This window comes from Dufourea novaeangliae, unplaced genomic scaffold, assembly GCF_001272555.1.
Source record: "Dufourea novaeangliae isolate 0120121106 unplaced genomic scaffold, ASM127255v1 scaffold6, whole genome shotgun sequence".
Lineage (NCBI taxonomy): Eukaryota > Metazoa > Arthropoda > Insecta > Hymenoptera > Halictidae > Dufourea > Dufourea novaeangliae.
In genome coordinates, this window is record NW_015373900.1 from 4,198,431 (window position 1) to 4,226,039 (window position 27,609).

Below are 27,609 nucleotides of genomic sequence, written 5' to 3' on the forward strand. Positions count from 1 at the left end.
TTCGGCACGAGAGCCTCTCGCTCGGACGCTCGGTAAAGCCACTTCCTTCTTTACCCTGTGATTTCCACGTGTAGCGTTTAATAATCTACGTATTAATTTAATCCCCTTTTAATATGTTGCTCAATATTTGGGTACAATACATTCTTTCAAAAAAAAATAAACTTTTTCTTATTCATGTATTTTAACTCTTGACGTGTGAAAATGTTCAGCGTCTCGTCAACATTCTCCGCCATTTCCAGACAATGGATGATTGACGGGCACGTGCCGAACGCAGTCCCCACTACTTGAGGTCCTTCTCGAGATGCTTGTAATACGTGCGATGGAGACAGACGACCGTAGACGAGAACGCACGTCGACGGTCGAACGTCATTGGCCAAGATGCAAAGAGTGAGAGAGACACAAGTGCCGTAGATGTCTCGCGATCGCGACAACACTGCGAAAAGTCGGGCCTATCTTCTTTTATGAAACAGACCATAGTAAGCATTGTCCGTACAACTGGTTCAATTTTTCAAAGAATTGTAAATTCTATAATAAATAACAATTTTCATGAGTAGTAACAAAATTTCCAAATTCAACTAGTACATGTAATTTACTTGACGGAAATCATAAATCGTTTCAATATCGTTTTCTTTTCTCTTTTCCTGCGTTCCTTTATGGCATTTTGCGGCAGCACTGGAACGTTTAACCTCTCCGCAAAGCTCCGCGATGTTCCAGGCGAATGCTTTTCGAGGCTCGCTAGCGTATGTGTACACGGGTGAGGTCCGATGAGACCGCGGAACACGGCCTATTGAGACTGGCGAAACGTAATTGGGCCCACAAAAAATGGAGCGGAAACGCCCGGACCCCATTACCAGGCCTCGTAACGAGTTCTCTCCCGCGGTTGCTCAATCCTCACTGGCGGCTGGTTCGAACTCGGTTTGAGCCGCCTCGCCTTAATCCGCGCCGTCACGATCTGTTCTCTTTACGATAAATACCAGCCGGCGTTCCATTATTTTCGTGAATCGTACAGTGGTAAGGTGACACGGAATTCCACGGTTCGGATCGTTCACGGGTGCTAAACCGTAGAAATTTGACAACTCACTCTGACGGCGGACCCGCTAACCGAGCACTGTGACGGTTTCACTTTCCTGGTAAAACGGCTTTTAGGCCGATCACAATCGCTTTCTTCCGTTTGGGTTTAATTATCGAGACGAAAGTAGAATGAATCCTGATAATTCGAACCTGTTTCATATGTTTAACTTCGAAAGCGGTTATGAGTAGGCCGTTGTAACACGTCTGGACGTGATAAACGGTAACAAATCATGGTAACTTTCAGCCAGTTCGTGCTAACGCTGTCGATTCCACCATTTCTCTCACAATTCGAAGTCAATCACTTTAGATCCAGAATATTCAGTTCTGTGAAATGTATCGTTTTAGTTAGGTACTGAATGATATTAAAAAAGAGTCTAGTATCTGCTTCCAACGTTGCGTTATATACTTAGCTACTGGATACCAAGGTATACAAACTTTTGGTTTGTTTTGGATAAAATCACACCGAGATGCTTTCAGTTTATCGAAATAATTTAGTCATAATTAAACCATAGATTTTATGCATTTATAGTCCATAGAGCTCTGTGAAATACAATAAAAGACAAAACTTTCATCAGATGCAACGAGGTCTTTATTTTATTTTTAACCCAATAAGATACTTAAGAGAAGAAAAAAATACAAACTTTCGCTCTTGTCTTTACGAATTACTATATAAAATGTTATTTTACATAAAGTCTGCCGTCGATTCATAATTATAAAACTGAGGCATGGATACTGTCGCTCTTACCACTCAAAGAGATGGGAAGGGATAGAGGAGGGTAAGAATTGTTGAAAGAAAGTTTACAGAAATTCTTAATTCATGGACTTCGACATAAATATTTATCATGTCTCTAATCAGCGATCAGTATCTTCTTGTAATTAACTTTCTATAGTTAATATATGAACACTAGCCGTTTTCCGTGGTCATGCCCGTGTTAGCTTCCAAGATTATTTTTATATCGTTTACAGTTACATTTTAAGAAATCACCATATGCAGGTTTTTTTGAAGTACTTACTCTCTAAATTTCACATGTCCAGTTTTAGTGGATTTAGAGATACGGTTATCCTACGACAAAACAACTTACCCCTTTTTCACCCCTATAGAGGTTGAATTTCGAGAAACACTCAAACAGGTTTGTTTATTTTTACCGAGTAGTTTATATACCGAACTTCACGTCTCCAACTTTAGCGACTCATGGCATGTATGTGGATATTCTTTTAATAAAAATTTGGCCCCCATTTAATCCCTTTAAAGTCCATATTTTCAAAAATCCTTTGTTCACCCATACTTACATCATAAAAGAAGGATACTGTCCAAATTTCACGTTTGTAGGTACAGAGATTTGGGCTAGGCATTGATGAATTAATCATTCATATTTGTCTTTTATACATGTACCTACATACAACACCGGATAAAAGTATTTGTACACCCTTTAAAACGAAACAACTGTTTTAAAATTGGTCCAAATGACTTAAGTTCTTTTGTGAAGTTAGCGACATTAGTTTACTAAATGATGTGTAAAAAAAATTGGAAAGGTTGAAATTGGTCGGATTGCGAAGAAAATAGTAAAGGTCGTTTTTTACAACTTTTTAATTTGAAGCTATAATGAAAATGTAATAAATACATGTCGAAGACTTATGTTCATTATATATATGTTGAAAATTTCATCAAAATTGGTTAACGTTGCTACGAGATACGAACGATTAAAAACGTTGAAAATCACAATTTTTCCCGACTTTCGACCTACAACTGTAGTAAATCTAACAATTCTTACATCTTTTGATGCATGTCGCTCGTTTCTCTATCGACCGTTTTGAATGAAAGTTTCAGTATGTAATTTTTTTCTTACGGGAAGGGGGGCCAAAGTCCAATTTTTTTCTTCTAAAGTAGTGCAAAACCCACTTTTTTCCGTCCAGAAACGGAGCAAGTGCCCGCCCTGCCCCCCTGGCTACGCCCATGAGTATATATATAACTAACATAAATCTTCGATACGTATTTATTAAATTTTCATTACAGCCTCGGATTAATAAGTTGTAAAAAACAGCCTTTACTATTTTCTTCGTGATTCCGACCAATTGCAACTTTTCCTATTTTTTTTTTACATATTATTTAGTAAACTGATGTCCCTAACTTCACAAAAGAACTCAAGTCATTTGGACCAATTTTAAAAAAGTTATTCCGTTTTAAAGGGTGTACGAAGACTTTTGTCCGGTACTGTGGGTACATGTGTACAGATGATACGAAAGTATAGATCTCCTATGTCCAGGTAAAAATGGTTCACCCACCAATTTTTCTTGTCCTTTTCTTCGATAAACGCCCTTCGCTTGCTCGTAGTACATGTCGAGACTTCTTGAAATTGATGATGTGAGACACACGCGTAGACGCCGAGTCAAGAGTGTTTTGTTCAACCGCAGAAAGTAATGTCCCCCGATCCTAGACTACGGGGGTGTCTCCTCCGATCGAGGCCTCGCGTGGTTTTTTCAGACGAGTGGCTCGATCTTTTTCACCGGGGCAGCCGCCCGATTGCGTTGCCTCCCTCTCTCGAGCCTCGATGTCTCGCGCTTTAATTTCCAGCCTCGACATTTGCGTAACCCAGTTTCGCCATTGTTCGATTCAATGGTAGATCGTAACGTCCGCCATCCGGATAGAAGATTATAATGCTCGCGTGTGCATGGTACTGCGCATCGTTGCACCGAGCGATGCTCGTGTATGTGTGTGTGTGCGCGCGCGCGTGGTGTGTGTACACACGCGATGACATACGGGAAAGTACACGTGCACAGAAAATCACGACGTCGACCATGTATGCCGGGGCGATAAGCGAGCGTCGTCTGCACAGCGAGTTCGCATAACGAAATTTACGAATTCCAGCAACTTTCTCCACTTATCTTATCTTATTCCGACCCCACGAACTCGTTGCACCAGTTCCCATTGTATCGTCCGTTCTTTTTTATTTTCGTCACTCCACAAATGCCAGCGCGTCGGACTAGTTCACTTGTGAACTCGAAATACGAGTTCACTCGTGTTCTGGGACTTGTTGCTTTGTTTTCGGTTTGGGAAAAGGTGGAATTTCAGTATCGTAGTTTCTAGAAACGTACGCTTAATGTATTGTAGAGAATTTGAGGCAGACAAAGGCAAGGATTTTATGAAGGTAGCGACCTAGAGTATTTACCATTGGAACTGAGGAATTTCTATTACGATGTTCCTCATCAGGGGTTATTTAAAAACCCACCTTTTTCATGAACTACGTTATATTTGCGTCACAACCACGTAATTTTAAACCTACAAGAAATTAAAAAGCAGGGTCGATAGATTCTCTATCACATCACACAGCAATTTTACGTATTAGAGTTCATGAACATCGAATGGTTATTGAAGTGGTAATCCCAAAATCAGGAACTTTGTAAGAAAAGCTGCCAGTATACTGCAAGAATCAGTCACCACAGAAATAGAACGTCTGTGGAAAAATTTACTAAAAAAACTCTGGTCACCAAAAATCTAGATTGTTTCAGTTTCAAGCACCAAATGGTCAAATATAAGAGCTCAAAGCACTCGACGATTACCGGCGAACGACACGAGAGGGATTCGTGTTCGTTTACCGACGTGTTTCTCGTGGAGTACCGCTTCAAAGAGAGGGCGCAGCACCTTCAAAGGATGCTAGACGTGTTCGTCGGTAAAGATGGGGAATTCAGGCCCCAGTGCCCCCACCAACGGGCGGAATGGGCCCGAGTTTCCATCTTTATCGATCCAGGGCCTTGCTCCCACTAGGCGTGAACAGCGCGAGACCCCGCCCGGCAGGTCTTCAAGGCCCAAATAGAAGAAGAAAGACGAACGTAAGGCGTAAGCGTGGACGTAATGCAGCCGGTCGGGCAACGATTGACCCTGAACTTCAAGCGGTGCTTGTTAACAGCAGCAACACCGACGCAGACGTATCAGCAACGATTTCCTTATTCAGCGATTTTCTTAGTAAGCGGGGCCGACGAGACATTACGTATGCGACCGAGTAATGCCCGGCGCCATGCCGTAATTCTTGCCCAAGGACTGGTCTTCTTTTTCTTTTCTTGAATATTCGACCCATATTTTCAATGTTCCCTCCTATTGATTTGTCGGACTGCGTAACTATTTATGCAATTTAGGCGGATGAAATTAGATACATGGTGTCACCACAATCATGTCTCATTTCTGTAAAATAACATCGTTAGAAGCTTGCTCCAGAATTTCCTTCATTGTGTCGACTATTACTACATATGCGCGAATTTTATAGTCGGATCAAAGTCAATTGGCCACTTAAGATCATCTCTCTGGGCATGAATGACGCCACGAGCGACTACTTCTATTGCGATTGCATTATGTATCTTGGTTTTCTTTGAAGTAGTGGGTCAATATATTAGCGTTCTTATTGTCTGGGAAAATGTTATGTCGGTCAGAAGTACGTGACTGTTCGACATTCTTGTCTTGAAAGTGTTAGAGGTTTGTATACGTTATATGCTTAAATCCGAAAAACATTCATTACAGTTTGTTTCAATTCTAAAGGGTCTTATCTGTATTACGATGTAAAATAAAAATGTAAATTTCCGTTAATAATCTAACGCCATGGGCTGATGTCCATCGCATGATAATATTACCTACTATTTGTCTCTAAATATAGTATCCAAGATTCGTATTTGCGTCACAATTCTAAACCTAGGTGAAGGAAAACTGTTACATAATAACGGGTTGATCACATGGTCACACGTGGTAGTGGGGAGAAGAAAGGTATTGACCTTGGATACACTTAACTTTTGCTTCCCATAACAGGAGTGTCTACCGCTTGTGAAGTAACTTTCGTAATTCGAAGGTATATGCCTTTCTCTTTCACTCGAACATTTTTACGTTTTCATTAAGAGGTCTACGCCTGGTTTGCTATTTTTAATCTGTACGTTCAAGTGGAATAAGTATGACTTGAAATAAGCAAAGCTTGTACGACGGAGTAGCTAAACAATACAGAGAGGCTGTACATAACTTCGTGCCATACTTCGAACAAACAGATAGCAAGCCTTCGTCCAGTTTTCTAACATTGTGAAACATGAAAGATTCATCTGTTGTTTTCGTAAGAATATCGAATCTAGCATATTAATTCATATACGACTCATCCAATATCGATCTGTTTGAATGAATCACTGGGTCACTGAAAGAAAGCAATATTCACAAGCGACGATTGCTTAGACAATTGGAATTCACGTCCTCTTCGTGACTTTTACCCAAGGTCTTCCCTTTCCAATACGATCAAATCACTCGTCGGAGGTCACGCCGATGAGTATCTTGTTCTCGCGTTACGCCGCTGCCATGCGATAATACGGCGGTAATGGTCGCGGCCGATTTTTTAGACGATTCCCCGTCGTTAAACTCGACTCTCTTTTCACAGTTCGCCCGCCATGTTTCGTAAACAATTGTTTGGAAGATCGATTCCCACTTTCAGACATCTTGCACTTAATGGAATAATCAGTACAGGACGTGGTCTAAATATACGAAATCAAATCCATTACCCCCTATAATTGCGCTTCCACTCCCAACCGATGTTATTATAGGGAGGCAATACTGTCTACACAACTTGGAGGAGATGGCCTAAATATGGACTAGCACTTTTACTTCAGGAGCTTATTGCCAAACCTATTGATGATTTTTAACGCTAGAACTACCAGCATTGAATGTATGTTAAGTTAAATTGTGTAATATATGTATAATACAATTTAGCTTAGTATACTATAATATGAAGTGTATAAGGAATTAGAAGTTAACATGAATTCCGATAAAAGTATCTCTAGGATTCCAATAATTGTAAAATAAAAACTCTGAAATCCGTCATTTTAACGGGTACGGTAGTTCTAGGATGAGGATGTAACAGTTCGATGTACTTAGGAAACATGTTTGTTTTCTGATGTGGTGTTAAAATAAATTTCTTTTGTTCTTGTGTCATAGTGTGACACTGTTCCTGTGAGGACGGAGCGCCTAAAATGACCCTAAATACCAGTGATAGCCAAATCTAGTCAGGATAGGAGCCATATATTACCTATCAGAAATATTCGAGAGCCGCACCCTCTATTGGAACGGTATTATATTATGAGTTACGCTTACAATCTGTGTATATATCGCACTGCATAATAAAATAAGGGAACTTACAAAAATATCATATTACATACGTATATGCAGGATGTGTCAAGTTTATGAAAAAAAATTGTATAAGTATATGGAAGCTGCACTAAGGGTCTAAAAGGGCCTGTGTGCGGTTCCCCAAACAGTGTTGGATTTCATTTCCATTTTATCTAAATTTTCATACTAATAATCTATAGTAGTATAGTATGTAAAATAATGTTTTCTGTGGCTCTAGAATATTCAAAAATGTATGAAAAGTATTATATGTGACCCTTCTTATCGAAGAACTTGTCCACTCTTGCTACATCTTTTCAGCTAGCCTATATTTGGACCCTAGTCTGTATTTGGACCACCTTCTCTATAATATAAAGATCTGGTCGATACGAACGACAACTCGGCGAGGAAAAAGGAAGCGAAAGTTTCGCCCGCGTTCATGAGTCCCGAGCGTGAAACTCATTGTGCCTGGAACACGTTTGACATTGCGGAACGCGTCGATGCTTACGGCATTGGTTTCATAATATTAATTATACTTCTGGCTCCTTGAGAAGTACAGCGTGAAATCAAAACTTTCTCTCCCGGTGGTGAGTTCCCTTCGCGGAGACGACGAAAACGCGCGTTCGATTCACGATCGTTGGGCAGGATCAAATGTCGAATTTATTAAAACGGTAAAAGCAAGCTCAACCGTTGGAGGAATGTGTTCCTTCTATTCGCCGTTGCGTCACCATGGCCATTACGGGGCGACACGTGTACACGGTATTTGTTATAAATAAATCATATTGTAGAACGTGTAACAATTTGTTGCCGACGAACAAACGTGGCGTTTATTCCATGCTGGCCGCGTTATTTTCTGATCGAGAATTAAGGGTCCATTCTGATGTAAACGCTGTAAAAAAAGGCCCTCTTAGGATTTTTGTAACGGAAAACTGTAACACATAGAGTAAACAATCAGTTTAGGATTTACTATTATATATTTTTTATGAAAAAACAAATGGGTTATGTTATTTTGTTTAATTTATTTGCGCCGGGCCTCCAACATGAGATATGGTTCGTTTCACGGAAATATGTATATTTTTACCTTATATTATTTCATTTATCACAAAGAAATGTAGAAATATTGAACAAAAATGTTTACTCAATATAAACTCAGAAGATATTTACAGGAAACATGTAGAAAGAAGCATTCTTTAAATTATTTTATATAAGTGTGTTAACATTTTATGCGCGGAATATTCCGTTTATCGGTGCAAATGAGTTAAAACCAGCAACGACTGAATTCAGAAAACCAAAGTTTTTCTTCAAACTTACAGGGATGGTTATCGTATTAAGCACCTTTATTGCAAAATAATGAAAAATCGTTAGTTGGTACCTGTATTTGTGACAGTGGTCTAAAAATAGGTAATCTTTTCATTAAAAATATTAAATAAAAAATGTATTGGGTAACCAAAACTTCTGAATCTGTTTGATACAATAACCATCCCTACAAGTTTTAAGAAAAAGATACTCAGATGAGTAGATCTCGAGATTTTAGGTACACTGGACATCCCTTTTTTTAACGTCACAGTCATTGCTGGTTTTTACAGTTTGTATTAAACAAAACAGCATAACAAAATTTTTAATATTTTAAAATGTATAATAATAAACCCCAAGCTGATTGTTTACTGTATGTGTTATAGTTTTCTTTTACAAAAATCTTAAAAAAGCTGTTTTTTTAGAGCGTTTACATGAGAATGTACTCTAAAATTACACGGTGGTTACACGACACACGGTGTAACATTTTCGTTACGAATATGACAAGATCTTCGGGGTTCCGCCGACAGGAAGTTACCTCGAAGGAATTACCGAGATCTGCCAGGATTTCCCCTTTTACCTAGGTGATCATTAATCAGCAAGATCGCGGCCGCTTTTGTTACGTTATTGTATCCCAAGATCCGAGTCTATTATGTTTATCGATGTACACTTTACTTACAGACGATTATGTTGGTGGGGAAGGCACAGTTGATTTCACTTCCCAGAACAATGGAAATACATCTTTCGATTTTTTCCGAGTAACAACTTAATTCGAACTACTGCGGTAATCGCTAGATTAAAAAACATCAGTTTCTTAGGGTAAAGGCAGCAATGAATCAACACTTACAAGATTTTGTAACTATTAAAGTCGAATTTGAAATGACAATAGTGTTAATAAATGTCTGGCACATAAAAATTAGATTTTTAAAATATTTATACTTTTTGATAACGTATACATTTCAAATAAAAAATTGTAAAAATGTAATTAAGTAAATTAAAAAGAAAAAATACAGATTTCACCAGTGAATGAACGATTTTAACCAGTAGGTAAATGAATTTCTAATCAGTGTAGTGCGAAATTATTTGGATATGAAACAAAGAATTGAAAAAATGAATATTTAGTCATTCTTTTATTTTAATAACTTAATTCACTCGTTTTTCTGTATAATGTTCATTCGCTTGTGCATCTCCCATATAATCTGAACTTTTGCGGTACATTGCAAATTATATAATATAATATTTATTTATTGTATGATTATAATAGTGAAGAAGTGATTATTTTTTGCAACTTATTGAATTAAAAATGATGCAAAAAGTTGGATTAATAAATTCTGAACTAAATACATTTTATGATGGAGCCGTTGGACAAATATAATTTTTTCGTTAAAATTGTTGTTTGAAAAGTAGCATGCAACTTTTCTATATTTTCTCTGATATTTTGTGCAGAGACTTTAATTTCATTCAGTACTACTTAAAATTTCTATTCACTTTTATCTCTATTCAGTGTCAAATACACCCCCTATAGAGGGTGTAACAAACATGTTGCAGGATCCTAAAATAGGTCACTTGTGAGTCGATTTGGAACAAATTTTACCTTAGGAAAAATGTCATAATTCTTTTACGTTAATATCTCGTTAAGAAAGCCTCGGGTAACATTTTTGTTAAGGAAGACTTGTTCCACATCGCCTGACGAGTGTCCCATTTGAAGGACTTGCAACATTTTTGTTACACTCTGTATATTCCGCGTTATATAAATCCGTGTTACAAGAACTCGTGCTATATAGGATTCTATTGTAGTCATAACCCGAAAGTACTATATCATTAGTAAGAGATGCTAAAGGAACATAACATTTTAAAAATAGTCATGACTCTCTAACAAAGACGACGTTTCATGTGCGGTAATTTAACAGATTGAGCACCTTTTATTTCACGGCGCACATCGATAGCAACTTTCCAAAAAATATTTACGTAGAAACAGAATACCATGTACAGGAAAAGTTCGCCGGTTAATTACACAGATGAGCTATCATTAGGCGGGCAATTCAAGTCCTTAGCAGAAAGCTAAAGCGAATGTCAGAGAAACGTGAGAAACATAATCTTGCGACACGTCACCGCCTTCCGCCGTTTCTAGCATAGGCGGGGCACGGAACGATGAAATTAGTGTAACGAAGCTGTCTTTGCATGACGCGAACCGACAAAAACCGCATTATTGGGTTAAGGACGTCACACGTGTTTCGTTTACTTCATTCCGTTGCGACAGAATTTCCAGGGAAATCTGGGCCGTATTTTTTCGTATTATCTTCGCCAGGCGATAAGGAACTTCACGCCAGCCGTAAAACGTACACTTATGATTCACGAGTGATGAACAATGAATTATTACAGCCTGTATATAGAAAACAATCCTACCTCATTTGTCTTCTTAAACTCTCGTACCATACGACATTATAACGTAAAAATTGTCTATATCGATCGTGTGCAAGATACATATTTCCATAGATAATAATTTACAATATTTTTCTGTTTCCAGACGATGTATACTGACGGTCTCCTAACACTCCATTATGGGAAGCATCCAGCGACCTTGGCCGCGGAGGTCGGAGCCTGGTACTCCGGGGACCGTCACGTGGACGTGACGTTGGCTTGCGACGACGGGTCCGTCGTAAAGGCCCACCGCGTAGTTTTAGCAGCAGCTAGTCCTCTATTGGCTGGTCTACTCCGTAACCCGGCCTTGGACCATGTGGTACACTTGTCCGGGGTTCGGAAAACCCAGCTGACTCATCTGCTGGAATTTCTCTATAACGGAGAAGCCCTTATACCGGTAAGATCGAATGAAAGTTTTCATTTTAGAAACAAGTGGTATAGAAATCATACTCCTATTTCCTTTTCAGTCGACGGAACTCACACCGTTAAGGGAACTATTCGAACTCCTTCAAATCAAGTCAGAGTTATTCGAGCCGAATCAACCACAGACCTCAAGCAACTCCGACCCCGAAAGGATACCCACACCTCAGCCCTCCGAAGGCCAAGAGAGCTCGAGCTACGAGTCCCAGTACGACGGCAGGTACGGCACACACAGCTCGCTTTGGCGCCAAAGTGATCGTGAAATGTCACAATAATCAGCGAAACAGATATACCCGTAATTTCCAAGATAGAAAACTATTAAGATTAATTTCTAGTTTTGCTTTGCAAGATATCGATCCGCGTAATGTCATCCGTTCGCGCCTTTATCTTAACACTTTGTCTAACGTTTCTGCCTCGAGTTCCCAAATGGAGACGAGCCGATTAATGTGTCGGGATAATGCGAAAATTACAAGTTTATCCATCCGATTCGAGAGATGTGTATCATCGTGATCTGACATTTCAGGCAATCGAACAATCCCGCGGACTGTTGCTCGGTGCTGATAAAAACCGAGGGCTGCGAGGAGGAACCGGAAGTCGACGTGGAAGGGATCGAGGGGGAAGCGTTGCTCACGGAGAACAGGGAGGGCAGTATAGAACCGCCACGAAGGAGGGACAGCTCTGATCCTGTGAACCTCAGTTTAAATTCCGGGACATCCACTACCAGCGAAAGCTCGCACGACATCGTGCCTAGGTAGGAGATCCGTTCAGAGAACGTTGAATCCTTGGTGTTTTTTCTGTGTAACGTTGACAGTCGTGAGAATAGATCTTGAGAAGTTACACGTGTGTTTCGCTTCAGCAGGCCGGAAAAACAATTACTGGAAAGGCGAGAATCTCTGGAGGAGGCGGAAGAAAGAAGAAGACAATTAGCGGCTCGGCTCGCGTTAGGATTAGAACCGGGAAAACGGAAACCAGAGGAAATACCTATCCCACCTGCGGAGGCGTACGTTGTCACGCCCCATCGGAAACGAAGGCCGGGCTTTCACAATGCACCAGCTCAGAATCCGGCTTTTGTACCATTTAATCCTGGATTCGAGACGCCGAGGCGGTTGCAAGCGCCACATCCTCTCAGCGTTTCGGCACCACCGTACCTGGTACGATATGAATAACATTGCCTTAATTTTTTTAAGACATTAAGTTCTTTAATTTCTTTTTCCAGCAACTTTACGCTGTTTTCTGGTATTTTTGACCTACAATCGACACATTTAATCATTTAACTCTTAGTATTGCACCGGTGCAACAATCATTTTAGAAATGCGTCAAATTCTGTCATTCATTTTTTGGCAGCAAGAATCCGTAGTTTCACTGATAGTCAACTAAGTCTCAACGTTTTCGGTTAAGAAATTGAAGTATTCCCTTCAAAAATAAAGAAAAATTAAAGAAAAATTAAAATCTAGGTCGGTTTAATATCGATGTTTTCGATATCAAAACAACAAGATACAACATATACGTGTATCAGTCCCATAATTTTGAAATAACGATTTAAAGATCTGGGCGTTAAAAGGTCAAGTGACTCCATGTCGTTTTCTGACGTTCTTGATCTATATAATCGATACAGTTAATTATTGAAAATATGAAAGTAATTAAAATTTCACGAATTTAGAAATAAAATTTTCATTTAAAAGGTTGTCTATGAAACCAGTCTTAATCTCGTTACCTAGACTGCTAACTCCCCAAATTTTGCTTATACAAAATGCCCTCCAAAAGCATGTACGTACTAAAGTATCTCATTCTGCACATGCGCAGACCCGAACTCGAGTCCGCGCCGGGACAGTTTGTAAATTAATTTTCTTCCCGATGCCCGAGTCTCGGCAACAAAAGCGGAGGGGCAACAAAGTATGCGCATGACAGGTTCCACGCCCCCCCCTCCCCCAGTAGTAGGGATAACGCCTGGACAATAATCGTGTAGAACAAGTCAGACGATAATCGATAGGAGTCTGTATATTTTCTTATGTATACTTTAGTATATGCTTTTTGAGAACATTTAATATAAGTTAGCAGTCTACTATAGAACATAGAAGTCTGTGGGGTTAAGTAAGAAAGATCAGAATTATATGTTAAAATAACAATATTATGAAGAATATACCCTGATAACCAGTTGTATGCAAGTTTCAAGCAAATTGCCGGCAAATAATGACAAAATTTGTCTAAGAAACCATAGTCACCTGTTTCCGCAGTTGACTTGGGTTTTGCAGGTAAAGCCTGCTGACAAAATAGTAAAGCAAATTGGCAGCGAATTAGTAGCAAGTCTTGCAACACAGCCCAGGCACACAACTAACCTATGTGGGTCAACTTATAACATGGGCTATATTGCAAGACTGGCTGGTAATCTGCTGCCAAACCCAGTGCAAGTTGTTGATAAGATCTTGCATCAAACTTGTAGCCATGTTGTGTATGTAATATTATAACAGGCATAGGACAAAATTTGGCTTTGTAGGTTTGGCTGACTTGGTATTGACTATACCAAGTAGATAGTTAGTATGCTGTCTGAGGACATTTTATATAAGGAAGTTAGCCATCTAGTATACAATATAGAATTCTGTGGTTTAATCGTATGCAATTTGTTTCCACAGCAGGACAGGTCAGTGACACCACCAGGAGCATCGCATCGTCCACCGAGCGCGGATCCGGCGTCGGCGGCGGGCCTCGAACCACCATGGGGTTCGTGGGCGCTGCCCCCCGCGAGGGCGCCACCCCCACCACCGACGGACGACCCGCCGAAATCTACCCCTGTGCGCGAGTATCGGTGTAGTTATTGTGGCAAACAGTTCGGGATGTCCTGGAACCTGAAGACACATCTGCGAGTGCACACTGGTGAAAAACCGTTCGCGTGTAGACTATGCGTGGCTATGTTCAAGCAGAAAGCCCATCTGCTGAAGCACCTTTGTTCGGTCCACAGAGGCGTGATAGCGGCGCCCGACAACACGTTCACCTGTTGTTTCTGTTCGTTGAGCTTCGACAGCCTCCAAGAGCTGATCAGGCATCTATCGGGGCCGCATAATAATCTGCTGCTCAGCAAGAATCTGCACGACTAGCGACCGGGTTATTAAGGCCACAAGCCGGTGCTGAGGCAACACGCGTTCCGATACCCCTTGCTCCTCCGCACCATCGTCCCCGATCGTTCTCGATTCGAGCGTTCTCGAATTATTGTGTAGATCAAGAAGAAAGTACGAGTGCCTTCGAAAAATTTTTAATATACACGCGACAAGCTAGCCATTTCCAGTATTCGCCTCCCCTCGTTCAAGCATTTCTCTTTGTTGCCTTTTAAACACGGAATCGTTGGTCTGGATATTGATCTCGAGACACCACACACACGCACAGGGGGCACTCGCCAAGTGCCTATTAGAGAATTATCTCCAAATATTTTCACCGATTTCCACACGCGCTGCTTCTCCGCGAAAACTGTTTCAAAGCCAGCCCGTGGAATGTGGATGTCGAGTCACGATATCTTGAAAATCTTTGGAGAGACCGTTTATTGTTACCAGATTGTATTGTTGTTTCTTCGCGAAGAAAGTCGACACACGTCTCAAGTGGTTTTTATCTTGAAATAAATTGAAACTCTGATCGTTGGATTCGGACTAATCGTCGGTTCAAAGATATCTCGTTTTCTTCAGAAAGAAACAGCATTAAGTACCGGATAGAGCCTTCGACCAGCGCGGTCCGATCGTTCCCGCGGATTCATTTTCGGCTCGAAACGGTCCGTAGTCGATGCCAACGATCGTTCACCACAGTTTATTATAATAAGTGATGACCAGTAATTCTGACCAAATAACATATTTCCGGCAGTCGACGGCCCAGTCGGAAGTGTGTCGGGTATGTTGACGGTCTCCATGAGGAAACGTTACGGAAGCTGAGACGAGAACCGAAATGGATGAGGGTAGTATCGAATGGGGGGTGGGAGGGGTGGGGGGCAGAAGTAAAAATAATTGTCATTCGTCGATTTTTTCGACGTGTCCACGTAAACGAATTCGATGCCACGCGCGTTCTCGTTGCGTCTTTTAGTTATCGCGATACAAGCTTCCGAAACGCTTCAGGTTCGTGTCTCACGCGACACCGAACAAGGACGTCTCGTTTACCTCAGCGCGCGCAACACGCACACACACGCACACACAAACAATCTCACGAATGTAAATAATGTTAATTGTTAGTAGTAGGAAAAGAAAACCAAGCGGACGGATAGCGATTTATTTATTTTACACTTTGCAAAGGGACCAACCGATTTTCCACCGATTTCTGTCTTAGGTAGATGTTAGGTGTCCTGCCCGTCAATCGCCTCGAACTAGAATCGCTCGCAGAGAGCCGAACGGTGTCAAAATTTTCACGTGTTAAAAGAAAACGCATTCGATTATGAAGCCCCGCGAAATCGAACGAAAAAGACATTGGGCTTTCTCTATACCCCACACACGAAGAGGAACATTATCGGCGAGACGCGATTTTAGGAGTCAACAAAACGAATAATTCGCCGGAAAGCAGAAGTAGAAATAAACAAAAAAGGTTGCTAATGTTCTTCCACGTAAAATCCTTCGTCTTCCATTTTTATCATGAATCCTTCTTCCTCTTGATCGGCCCCCATCCCTCCTCCCCCACCCTTCTATGTATTTCCACGTTTTACCTCTGTTTCTTTGATTCTGGTGTAAAGCATCTTTTGGTGTCTCAGCGACTCGAGTGCCTTGTCAAATGGGTCCAAATTGGTCGATTGGGCAGTGATTTCATGTGTTCATAGGCTTAAGATACGTACACGTGTAAGATGACGATACGAGCTCGCTTTAGGAATTGATTGGAAAACGATCAATTAATTCCACGCAGAAAGGTTTTTAAATATCCACTCGAATTAATCCAAGTTTCGTTAGGGATCTTAGATAGAAAAACGTTTTTTTTTTTTAAGTAGTAGGCTTCTTGTTTCTCTAATTCCTCTATTTTTTTCTTTTTTTTTTTTTGTTCGTTGGCGCAGGACGTCATGATTCATTTCCGATTCTTTTCTAGGTAGGTGATTATTACCTAAGGTGCCTTGGAGAAGGGCCTCAACCTCTTTTTATCTCCTTGTCCCTGCGATTAGTCTCGAACGTTGAGACGGGCGGTCCGAGACGAACGGAAAAAGGAAGAAATTTCACGTATTTATACACCTACATTCCACCTGGACATCCCCAAGAGCAAGAAATGCGCTAAAGAAAATACACTTTATAAACGCTCGAAAAAATTTGGATAATTCATCGAGAATCGTTTTATTGGAGTCATATGTACACTGTTTTCGTAACGTCATTCTTTGCTTATCGTTCTCGTGCATAATAAATTCCTTGCCTATCGATAGGGGACTCCTCGTCTGGGATCGATCAAGCAGGGCACACAGCGTACGCACATGAAAAGGATGGTAAAAAGAGGTTCGAGGGGTGGTGTGTGCGCTCTCATTAAGCCAGACAAAACACGGCCAGCACAAAACAGTGAACGCAATGTGATACTAAATGATAATAAAGATAAAGTAATTATTATTTAGCGTGCGACGCCTTCGGGCGAATGGCACGAGCGCAATCCGCGGCTCCGTCAGGGAAAGGGAGGAATATTTTTCCAACGACTCGGGGTGGATCATTCCGACCGGGATCCTTTTTTCTGCGAGCCACCTAAATAATTCTTAGTAACCAACGTTTCGTCGATTTTCTGTCTTTTTTTTCAAAATCCTCCCCCTCTCTGTCTCCCCCTAGAAAACCCCCCGTCCAACCCCCTCGTCCCCTCTTCTCGAGACGTAAGTGCACTAGGATTACGTATACAGATTATTTTACCGTTCATTAGTTACGTTTATCGTGTATGCATACACACACGCAACTCGTGTCCAGATGTCCGGAAAGGATACGTCATCGTCTTTTGCGACCATATTGTCGAGGTTAATGGTTTCCCGATGAACACGGTTCGATCGTCGTTCTTGATACGATCGAACGAAGGAAATGTCTGTACGGAAACTGGAAGAGAATACGTTTGTCAGAAATTTAACTCGTATTTGAGCCCTGGAATGCATTAGTGGTGCAAGCCAATAGATATGATTTTGGGGTATTTAAAGTCTTAGACAACATCTTGTGTATCAAGTTGTGTTAGGGTGTTTTGAGTATATCATATCAACTTGAATTATTACTAACTATACAAGAAGCTAAATATACATCATTTGTGAATGAAGTAAGGGCTATCTCCCTACGATGTTAACCAAAATTCATCGAAAATTGACTTACACCATTAATTCTTCCAAAGGTCATTTCTAGCGACAAACAGGAGGATCTTTTCGTTTATTGTTCGTCCTTCTCGAACAGATGTAAAATACTTGTAACTAAAAACTGATAGTCTTTCGTTTATTTTTCGATCTTTTCGTTTATTGTTCGTCCTTCTCGAACAGATGTAAAATACTTGTAACTAAAAACTGATTATATCAAGTTTTGCCTATTGAAAAGTGACATGGTATGAAACACTAAAAATTTTTATCACTGCACAATTTATATTAAATTCGAAGTTTTTGTATCACGTGAGCTTGAAAAGTTGGGCAGTAGTTTGATTAATGGGTTGTGAAGTACGATGAATTAGCATTCTCGATCGTTTATGGGATATTTTAGAGTCGATATCAAAAAGTTTTTAATTTTGTAACGCAATCTTGGATTTTCACGATGGAAAAATATTTTGTCTTTCGTTGTTCTCGTGCAATTATAACCGTTTTTTCTTTATCTGTGCGTTATCGTTACAACACGTTCTGTCCTTCGGACATCTGGTCAGAGTATCGTAGATTTTAAGCATCTTCCGAGCGGAAACCGTTTCCGCGTGCTTTCTTAGTGTTCATAGGTTTACAAAAAATAAATTAATTCAAACAACAAATGCGTAAGAGGATGACGAACCAGATACCTCAGACAACTTGGCTGGTGCCAGTGTCCTTTCCTTTTTCTTCCTGAATAAATTTCTTTCTCTTTAAACAGGTAATCGATTCAGAATCAGTGATAATTTATTTGCGAAATATTTAAAACAGAATTTATTAAGTCTCCGAAAAAATTTGTTCATCTCTGAAGTTTTTGTGATTTTGTAAAATTGGCAAGTAACGAGAGCATTGTACAATATAGTCTCAACTGAGATCTAGAACATGAAGTTTCGTTATTTTTTTATTCGTTTACATATGTACCATTTCGACAAAAAATCAGGATTCTTAATTACAAAATATTCTATAGATAATATCTACAGTTTCTTCATTTTTTTGTTGGTAATGTAAGCAATCTTACAAGGACTGCAACGTCTTGGGCTCTTTTAGTGAACTAATTGTGTACTTCTTTCGTAACACTCAGAATATAACTTTCTTAGAATACTTCAGAACCAAAGTAATCTATTTTAAAATAAATACCAATCGTTTTCAACAATTTAATAGTTGGAATTGTGAAGTATTTTACAGTATAATGTCCGGACACCTGTGTATTATTGGTAACGAAAGGAAGATAATGTTTCACTTGACATAAAACTTACACTTTGGGTAAATTATTGTTAAATAATTTAAACTTTCGGAAAGTCGGATTAATACACCACAGTTTCAAAAAATTTCTTTGTCATGTAGAAACAATTAAAGTATTTTATACTGTCAACAATTGCCTTGATATTTCAAAAATTATATTGATAATTGAGTTCTTTTCGTAAGATACAAAGAAAAATGCATATTAATTACAACCTTTTCGTTTATTTTATGGAGCTACCAGAAAAAAACGTATTTCCTACAAACATAATGTAAAATAAACCAAAATAATCCTACGATTATTCGTAATAGCATACAAGCACTCTCAATTTTTTTTTGGCATTGAATATACAGTTAAATTACTCCAATATAACAAATTATTCTATTTTATGAACGTCTCTAAAGAAATATTTGGTCGAATGCAAAAAATAACATAGAATGCTTCCATGCAACGATATTACGTGGTCATTAGCTCAATATAATCATTAGACCATCGATCATTCGAGCAATTTAGTTCAATAAATCGATAACGCCACTCTAGTTATCGATTACTTAAACGAAGGGTTTGTATAAGGCTGATACTTCTAGTTTTAAATTTCTGCTACTATTTTAATCCTTTGCACTCTACTACCACCATTACAGTGACATACACTGTCTGAAAATATAAGCCTTCGTCTATATTAACAAACACTAAATCAATGAATAAAATTAAAATTATAAAGATTTACAAATCTCTGTTGGAAGAACCCAATTCTCAATTTTGACGAATAACACTAGAAGCACTACAGATCAGCTTATTTTTTACTGCAACAGATTTTCATCGAATAGACAAAATTTTGATATCGACCCATCAATCGTAAAGGACAACTTAACCAATCCGAAGAAAATACTACAGCTACTAGCTTTTTTGAAACAAACGAAACATTACCAAAAACCATAGTATCGTAATTTGAAATGCAACGATAATAACCCCACTGTTAGAGGTTGATGCAAGTATGAGGAATAAATGAAAAAAAAAAAATAAATAAAAGTGTCTTCCTACTAAAAAAATCCCGAAACGCGAGGAGTTAATATATTCAAATCCCCACAATTGTTTTTAGTTTCCAACTCATGTTCGTCTGACTACAGTCCAGACAGGTTTAACAACTCGTGATAGCATTATCAAGGAATCAACAACCGGCTAATCGGAACTACGGTAATTCAAGAATCCGGATAGTCTACGTTCCCCCTGTAATAGCGGTGCCTGGATTCAATACTTAACGAAATGTAGCCGGCCGAAGTGACTACTTGAAAACTAACGGTCCGATGACTTTAACGATTTCATACAAAAAGAAAACACGACGAGAAAACCCGTTACCGATGGGTTCCACGTTTTCGAGCGCGCACGGTGTAGTTATATGTATATGCTAAGCGCTTCGGCGACAGTGTCGATTGCATAATTGCAACGCGATAAGTAATAGTCAGAGGTCTTGTTTTACTCCGCAGGGGGAACTCGGATACATTTGCCATCCTACCTGTTCCATTTGCGAACATAAATACATGCTGGCCTGCCTAAAGGTCGAGGTTGCTGAAACCGGCTTCATGAATGGCTGCAGGAAGAGGAATAAGCGCCATCGGAGGTGTAAGTTTCACAATTGTGTGCATTCTAAGAAGGCCAGTTTGATTCGCTCTAATCTTATACCTATCGTCAACAAACGATCGGAAGTGAGATTTGAATCTGATAACTGGACTGGGGGATGTTTATGCACATATGGAATTTTATGGGTCAAATTCGTAAGACTGGACGAGAAGACAAATTGGTTTATCTTTTTAAGGGTTCTTGTACATTCGACATAATAAGAAAACCTAAATAGACTTTCTGGAACTATTTACCATAGTGGATTTTAAACGATTGGTTATTCTAGACTTTGAAAATCTACCGTGACCCTGATATTTATCGATACAGAGTTGTATTCATTGTTCATGAATTAATTGTATTAATAGAACAGTTAAAAAATGATCTGTATTAAAAATACAGGGTTTCATTTAGTTTTGATATTTAGTGAGTCCAAAGAATAAACGAATATACGGGTTAGGTACCACAAGATCTTTGTCAAATTGCACATGTTTCAATCATTTCTATGTTGGTTCCAATTCGAATATTTAAAATAACTAATGTTATGGATGTTTCTATTTAAAATTTTTTGTTATTTCGTCACTATATTAGATTAGAAGAACAGTTATTGAAGAATGAATGGAATATTTTACTCTGAATAAGGACTTTATAGTTATTTGTGATCATAAGACGTAAAATGAAGAATCGTATTGTATACTACATGAAACTTGCAGTATTGTTTGGATCACACAATAATATACTCATTTGATCTTCTTAAAGTATAGTTGATGTTACCATAGAGGAGTCTTATGCAATAAGGAGATCGCGTCTACTTTATTTTTCTATGTAAAGTCTATTTCTGGTTTTCCGTGAGCAGATTTGTAACATAATCGAATAGATGTTCAAATAATTTGAAATGAGCACTCAAAAATATTTTTATTACACTAAGAAAGAAACATGTATTAACAGAAAAGAATCAATACTTTCTGATCGAAGTTTCCCTTTTACAATTGATAATCATATGGAGTCACTGTGTAGCAGATTATTATTAATCTTTACACTGCCGGTATTTCTCTTTAAAAATGTGGCATTTCTTGTCCAACCTAAAGGTTAACAACTCATTTCAAACAATCATTAAAATTTTACATTTTCTGCAAGGATTCAATGTCAAGCACGATGTTTGAATTTGAACCGTAAGCAACACACCGTTAAAGTACCAGCAGTCGATAACAAAACGTCAACTACCTGTCCCCATAAACGATGAAAGCCATTGAAACGACTTCGTTCAGATTATTAAATCCCCTTCAAAGAATTATTTACGATCATCTCCACAACCCTGACCGCAACCACCAGACAAGTCGTTGAAAAATTCATAACCGCGACGGCGCATAGTAGACAAAACTCTATTTCTTCCTGTGAATGTTTTGCAAAAGTATAATTAGATTATTCTAATTAAGTGTCTGTCTCGAAACACAGTAGGTATATTAATGTTTTTACTGTCCACAGATCCTAGAACTTGTGCTTAACTTAGTCTTAACTTAGTCTTAAACTTATGCTGTCGTGACGATATATTTGCGTTCATAAGGCATATTTAAATACAGTAGACATTTGAGCGGTTGTTTTAGCAAATACCAATAAGAATATAAACTTTTTACGTGTGGACCCTAGTAAGAAAAATATCTATTTACATATATTATCAGTCATTATCACATGATTATACAGCTTTACTAGAAATACATTGCATGGCATAACTATTATGTGAAACCACTTTAAAATTTTCAATCCTTATATAGTGTGGTTAAAATTAAAAAGGGACCCCCTATTTTTAGAGAATATAATCTATCCTTTTCTGGAGAAACCTTATTTCTCAGCACGATTTCAGACATGGCATACTTGTTTCGTTTTTATTTTAACCACAAAACATAAGAATTGAAAATTTTAGGGTGGTTTTATAGTTATGCCATGCAAGTGTATATTAGATTTCCGTTATGTATTATATTTAAGAGTAACACTCAAAGTAAACTGTGATCTTTGTCAGGCTATTCCAAAAAAGGTAACAAAGGTGTATTCTAATTTTTGTTTGATTTCACCCCATAAACTCACACCTTACTGTGCACAAAATTTCAGCTGCATCCGTCAAAACATTAACTTTTGTTGCCACTGTTACTATACAGCTACACAGTTTTAATTATGAAATAAAATATTATTACCATATATTTTTTCATATCTGTGAGTATATAATAACTTTTTCTAGTCTTGTATAAAAAGTACGGCACAAATTTGAATGTGCACTTAAAAGCTTATCGGTAAAATACGACATTATTTGTTCTTTGTCTCATTCATTTAATGGAATTCAAGTGTCGGGTATGGTTGCAAATACAATGAAAACTTAGTAAACTCTAATTTCTCTCAAATATATCAAGAGTGTTTATCGATTAAAGGTTAGCAAAATTAGGTTTCGTTACGAATAATAACATTATAATGAGAATTATTGTATATAACTGTGACAAAGGTAAAAAAATAGTCATATAGCAACGAATGAAAAATGATATTAGGCGCTTTCAAAATGTTAAAATAATAATTGTGTATAATATGCACAACAATTCAAAAAAATTTGTCTTTGGTAACTTGTAAATAATAATTTGAGAATGAAACGGTTAATATGCTGTTCTTCGAGATAGACATTAATTAGAATAACCTACTTTCGTAAAATAGTCACGTGAAGAAATGGGGTTTTGTTCCGCTAGATCAAATGGATCACTGTGCAACAACCGGTCCAGGTTGCAGTCCTGGTGTCGAGGTCGGGGAATTCCAGATAAAACCGTCGTATATACATATAACCCGCGACCCCGAGAGTCAATAGACACATGTTCAGGCCCGTTACAATTGCCGTATACATATACACCCATGGAATCTTGGCATCCCATCAAATCGTCCGACACCAATCCCGCCGTTCAAGGGATACGTCTTCATCGGCTGGAAAAAGTACCGTTGCCGTGGAATTGCATAATGGGGGCCCATGGTGTGTTCCCTATATTTCTCTCTCTGTTTGGGATCGAGCCGGCCGCTGTCGTCGATTACTACCTCGGGCTTGAACCTTCTTGCCAAGAAGTCGCCGGTAACATTGACCAATGACCATCGTCTTCGTTGACCAGACTCCAGTGAGGCCACGAAGAGTACCGTAAGGATATTCACGTGTTGGTAAAACAGAGGGGGGTAGTGGTGCCCGGTCAACGCTCCTGCACTCGTCCGGTTATTGTATATAAGGCAGGAGGCTCGAACCTCGTTCACGGCAGATCAACGGGAGACATGATCGGAAAAATAGTTTTGCTTCTATCGAGTTTGGCCCTGGCCACGGCCCAGGTGCCCAGCCTCGGCTTCTGTCCGGAGTACGTGCCCATGGCGAACTTTGACATGAGCAAGGTATGGATTCAACGTCCTTATTCTATCGCATAATACTCAAATTCCATATTATTGTACTTCATTGTTAAAGGAATTTGAAATTATAATTGGATTTTATACATTTACTGGCTGAAAGAGGGTAGTGTAAAAGTTTTGATACATGCTATTGGAGTATGAATTTCAAGAGTATACGAAAACGATATTGTTATATTTCATTGTTGGAAAAATTCGAAATTACAGCCGTCCCTCGATTTACGCGGAGTGTTTGCTCCATGTGGTTCTTCTTTATGCGAATAAAAACAGTCTGAATGGAGTCTGTTTGTATGAAAATAAAATTCTCAAGAGAAAAGGTAGTATAAATTATAAAAATATTTATTTAAAAAAAAAACTAAATGGAACGAATACTCCGCGTAAAACGAGGGACAGGTGTATAATTAGATTTTATACATTTAGTCACTGAAAGAGGGTAGTGTGAAAGTTTTGATACATGTTGCTGGAGTTTTAACTTCACAAGTATACGCAAACGATATTATTATATTTCATTGTTGAAGGAGTTTGAAATACTAATTGGATTTTATACATTTAGTAGCTGAAACAGAGTAGTATAAAAGTTTTTATACATACTACTGGGATTTTACTTTCAAGAGTAGACGAAAAGGATATTATTATACATATTTCATTATTAAAGAAATTTAAAATTATAATTAGGTGTCAGATTGTATGCATTTAGTGGCTGAATCGGTGTAGTGTAAAAGTTCATCTTTTATCTAATACATCAAACAAATATTGCTGTCATTCCTGTTTTTGTAAAATAGTTAAAAACTCTATAAAATGTAGATTTGGTGCTTTCATTGTTTGCGACGGCAAAGGAAGGGATGGTGCATGTAATTAGTTTGTATTTGTTGCTTCATCAATTTCTTCTAATTGTACATATATGTGATCAAGTTAAAATGCTCCGATGAACATTTATAGGTTTTTCATTAATAAATTCAATTTCAAAATTTGGGTCGTGTAATTATATGTAATATGTGAATGGGGAAGGAATTTTTTTATTTGAACTTTGTAAAAATTTTTATATCTGATTTTATATACTATAAATATACATTGTATAGCGCGAAAGTGTTTCTATTTTAATGTTACTAATTAATGGAACTTTTTAAAATTTCAAAACTTTTGATAGTCTAAGAGTCTAAGTTATATTGTCCATATTTAAAATGGTATTATATCGTTACCAATAGGAATTAGAGAACATTTTATATTCAAATTAATAAATATTTCCGTCACATTTACAGTTTTTGGGCGTGTGGTTCGAAGCTGAGAGGTATTTCCAACTTACAGAAGTAGTATCCCGATGTGTCATGGCGAACTATACCTTGAGTCCTGACGGTAAATTCCGTGTCAGCAATGAAGTAACAAACAGATTGTAAGTAGTACTACAAATTTATAATTAGTATTTATGATCACGATTAAAGTTTTTTGTTAAAAACTTGACAAATATCCCATTACTCTATAGCCACATAAATATTCGTAATGTGTATGCCTTCTCGACTGTAATTGTATCGTTCCACAGATAGGAATGAAAAAAACATTGTGTATATTAACTAAACATTAAATTAACAATATCGATTATAATAAATCGTACTGTGGGTAGACAAAGGTTGAAATGTAGTCTCAATATATGTATACATATACATAAAAATAATATTTTCGAAGGTAATAAGAATTAATTGTACCAATAATTGTACCAAAATTTTCATTTTATATTCAGAGAAAGCATGCACACATTAAACAGTTTTCAAGAAAAATTTGTAAAGAAACTATCCCTATATCTTCCGAAATTGTTCATTTAAATTAATTAAACGATAACCAGTCATGCCTCTGTTCACTGTAATCTGTCGCCTTTTATTCAATGATTTAGTTAATTTTTTATTAACCATCACCTATAATCTGTCATTTTTATGATGCTTAGTACTGGCATCAAGAGGGTAGTTGAGGGTGAAATCAAGAAAGCTGCTTCTAAAGCCGAAGAAGGAAAGCTGATCGTGAAGTATACAATACCGTTGACCCCAGAAACAAAATACTCTGTGCTCGAAACAGACTACAAAAACTATGCAGTTATGTGGAGCTGTTCTGGCATTGGTCCGTTCCACACTCAGAACGCTTGGGTGATGACGAGAGAAAGATTGGCCCCAGGCACAGTCTTGCAGCAGGTAATTTTGTAATTATAATTTCTCAAAAATTGAATCGTCTGCATTTAATAATCTTACACAGTTTAAATTGATCACAGAAATTCATATAGAATAAATTAAAAAAAATTCACCTTACATAGAAATGAAAATAACGATTTAAATTCTAAGATGTAAAAAATTCTCAACTATAAAATGACATTAATTTATGTAGGTCATTCGATTCTTGAAAACATTGAGTCCTCCACTGAATCCCACGATAATTCAAAATAGAATTCTAATCTACATATATTTATTAATATAGAATTACGAAAAAATTATTTGAAAAAAATAATATATTTGCATTCGAGTGACAGTAATCCGTTTCGTTATATACATAGTTTAGTTTCACGCTAAGTTGCAGACATAATCTACCATTATCTCGACGAGACAGCAATTTTTACACTATATTTTTATACAAGTAATAAAGATTTAGATACTAATACAGATTGTTACTATTATTAATTTCCTATATTTCTCACCATTCCAGGCTTACGCCGTCCTGGACAAGTACAAGATCTCGAGGACCTTCTTTGTGAAGACTGATCAGGACGACTGCGCTTATTTAGCGTCGCTACCAACGAAACCAGCTGAGCCAGAAGTTGAAGACGCAGAGAAACCAGAAAAAAAATCTGAGGAAGATACGTCATGCGTTAGATCCGCCGTGATACCAGACGCTCCATCGGTGATCGTTGACGCTGAAGTAGCTAAAGAGGATGAGGAACTGGTAGCGAGTGTTCCAGCCGACGAGAACTTGAGAAAGCTGGTCGTTAACACAGTTCCGGAACACATTATGGTAATCGCTGATAATATGAAAGAGGACCTGCTCATGGACAGCATAAAGATGGCGGAAGAGAAGAAACCGAGCGAACCTGAAATCGAGAAAGCCTCCGAGGCTATCAAAGACGCGGAATAGACTGGCTTGAATTGAGTATTACCGGTTGAGTTTCGGCTCGATCCATTCACGAAGAACGCGTGGTAGGTCGTATACGATTAGTTTAGTGGTTGTGCTCGGGCTCGTAGCAGTTTTTCCACGTCGAAAACCAGTCTCGTCGGAGCACCCACGATCATTATTCATCGTTCCTTCAGTGATTATCACTTTCATGGTTCATGGAGGGATTGGGGGATGCTTGTTTCATTTTATTATTATGTACAAATGTGAAAAAAAAGAAAAGTCGAATAAATTGTTACATAAAATGTTGATATGAAAAAGCTTGGATGTTTAATGTTCCCGTTTTGAAATACATTGAATTTTCGTATTGTTCATATTTACGATTGGAAGTATAATTTCGATTTGTTTAGGTACTGAAAGAAGAAATTGAAAATATACGGTAGGTCACCTTACAGTTATACTATTGAACTTTGACAGAAAATTTTACATGTATGAACTTTTGTTGAAGAGTAGATAGTTATTACACCAGAATTATTATTCTAGATATTGATAAGGACTTGGTGATGAAACATTAATAGGTTGAAATATAAAATGTGTACGGAATAAACTTCTATCGTTATATTTATGAGAATATAATAAAAATATAACAGT

At 38.1% G+C, this 27,609-nt stretch overlaps 2 protein-coding genes across 2 annotated transcripts in view; both read left to right on the top strand.

The window, feature by feature from the left end:
• Window positions 1-14,418, top strand: part of LOC107193533 (transcription factor Ken 2-like) — a 53,758-nt gene extending 39,340 nt beyond the window's left edge. Inside the window, exons 2-6 of the mRNA XM_015583000.1 lie at window positions 11,013-11,303; window positions 11,374-11,546; window positions 11,850-12,077; window positions 12,183-12,477; window positions 13,957-14,418. Of these exons, the coding sequence (XP_015438486.1) occupies window positions 11,016-11,303; window positions 11,374-11,546; window positions 11,850-12,077; window positions 12,183-12,477; window positions 13,957-14,418 (1,446 nt within the window). The 5' untranslated portion in view covers window positions 11,013-11,015. The remainder of the gene's footprint in view (window positions 1-11,012; window positions 11,304-11,373; window positions 11,547-11,849; window positions 12,078-12,182; window positions 12,478-13,956) is intronic.
• A 9,324-nt stretch (window positions 14,419-23,742) lies between these two features.
• Window positions 23,743-26,982, top strand: LOC107193459 (apolipoprotein D-like). The gene is made up of 4 exons (XM_015582906.1): window positions 23,743-23,862; window positions 25,134-25,264; window positions 25,811-26,051; window positions 26,557-26,982. The coding sequence occupies exons 1-4, from the start codon at window positions 23,749-23,751 to the stop codon at window positions 26,980-26,982; spliced, it is 912 nt and encodes a 303-aa protein (XP_015438392.1). The 5' UTR covers window positions 23,743-23,748.
• Window positions 26,983-27,609: the final 627 nt, after the last annotated feature.

Coding starts and splice junctions, on each gene's coding strand:
- LOC107193459 (XM_015582906.1), top strand. CDS start 23,749: ATGATCGGAAAAATAGTTTTGCTTCTATCGAGTTTGGCCCTGGCCACG. Junction 23,863..25,133: donor CGAACTTTGACATGAGCAAG/GTATGGATTCAA, acceptor TCACATTTACAG/TTTTTGGGCGTGTGGTTCGA. Junction 26,052..26,556: donor CAGGCACAGTCTTGCAGCAG/GTAATTTTGTAA, acceptor TCACCATTCCAG/GCTTACGCCGTCCTGGACAA.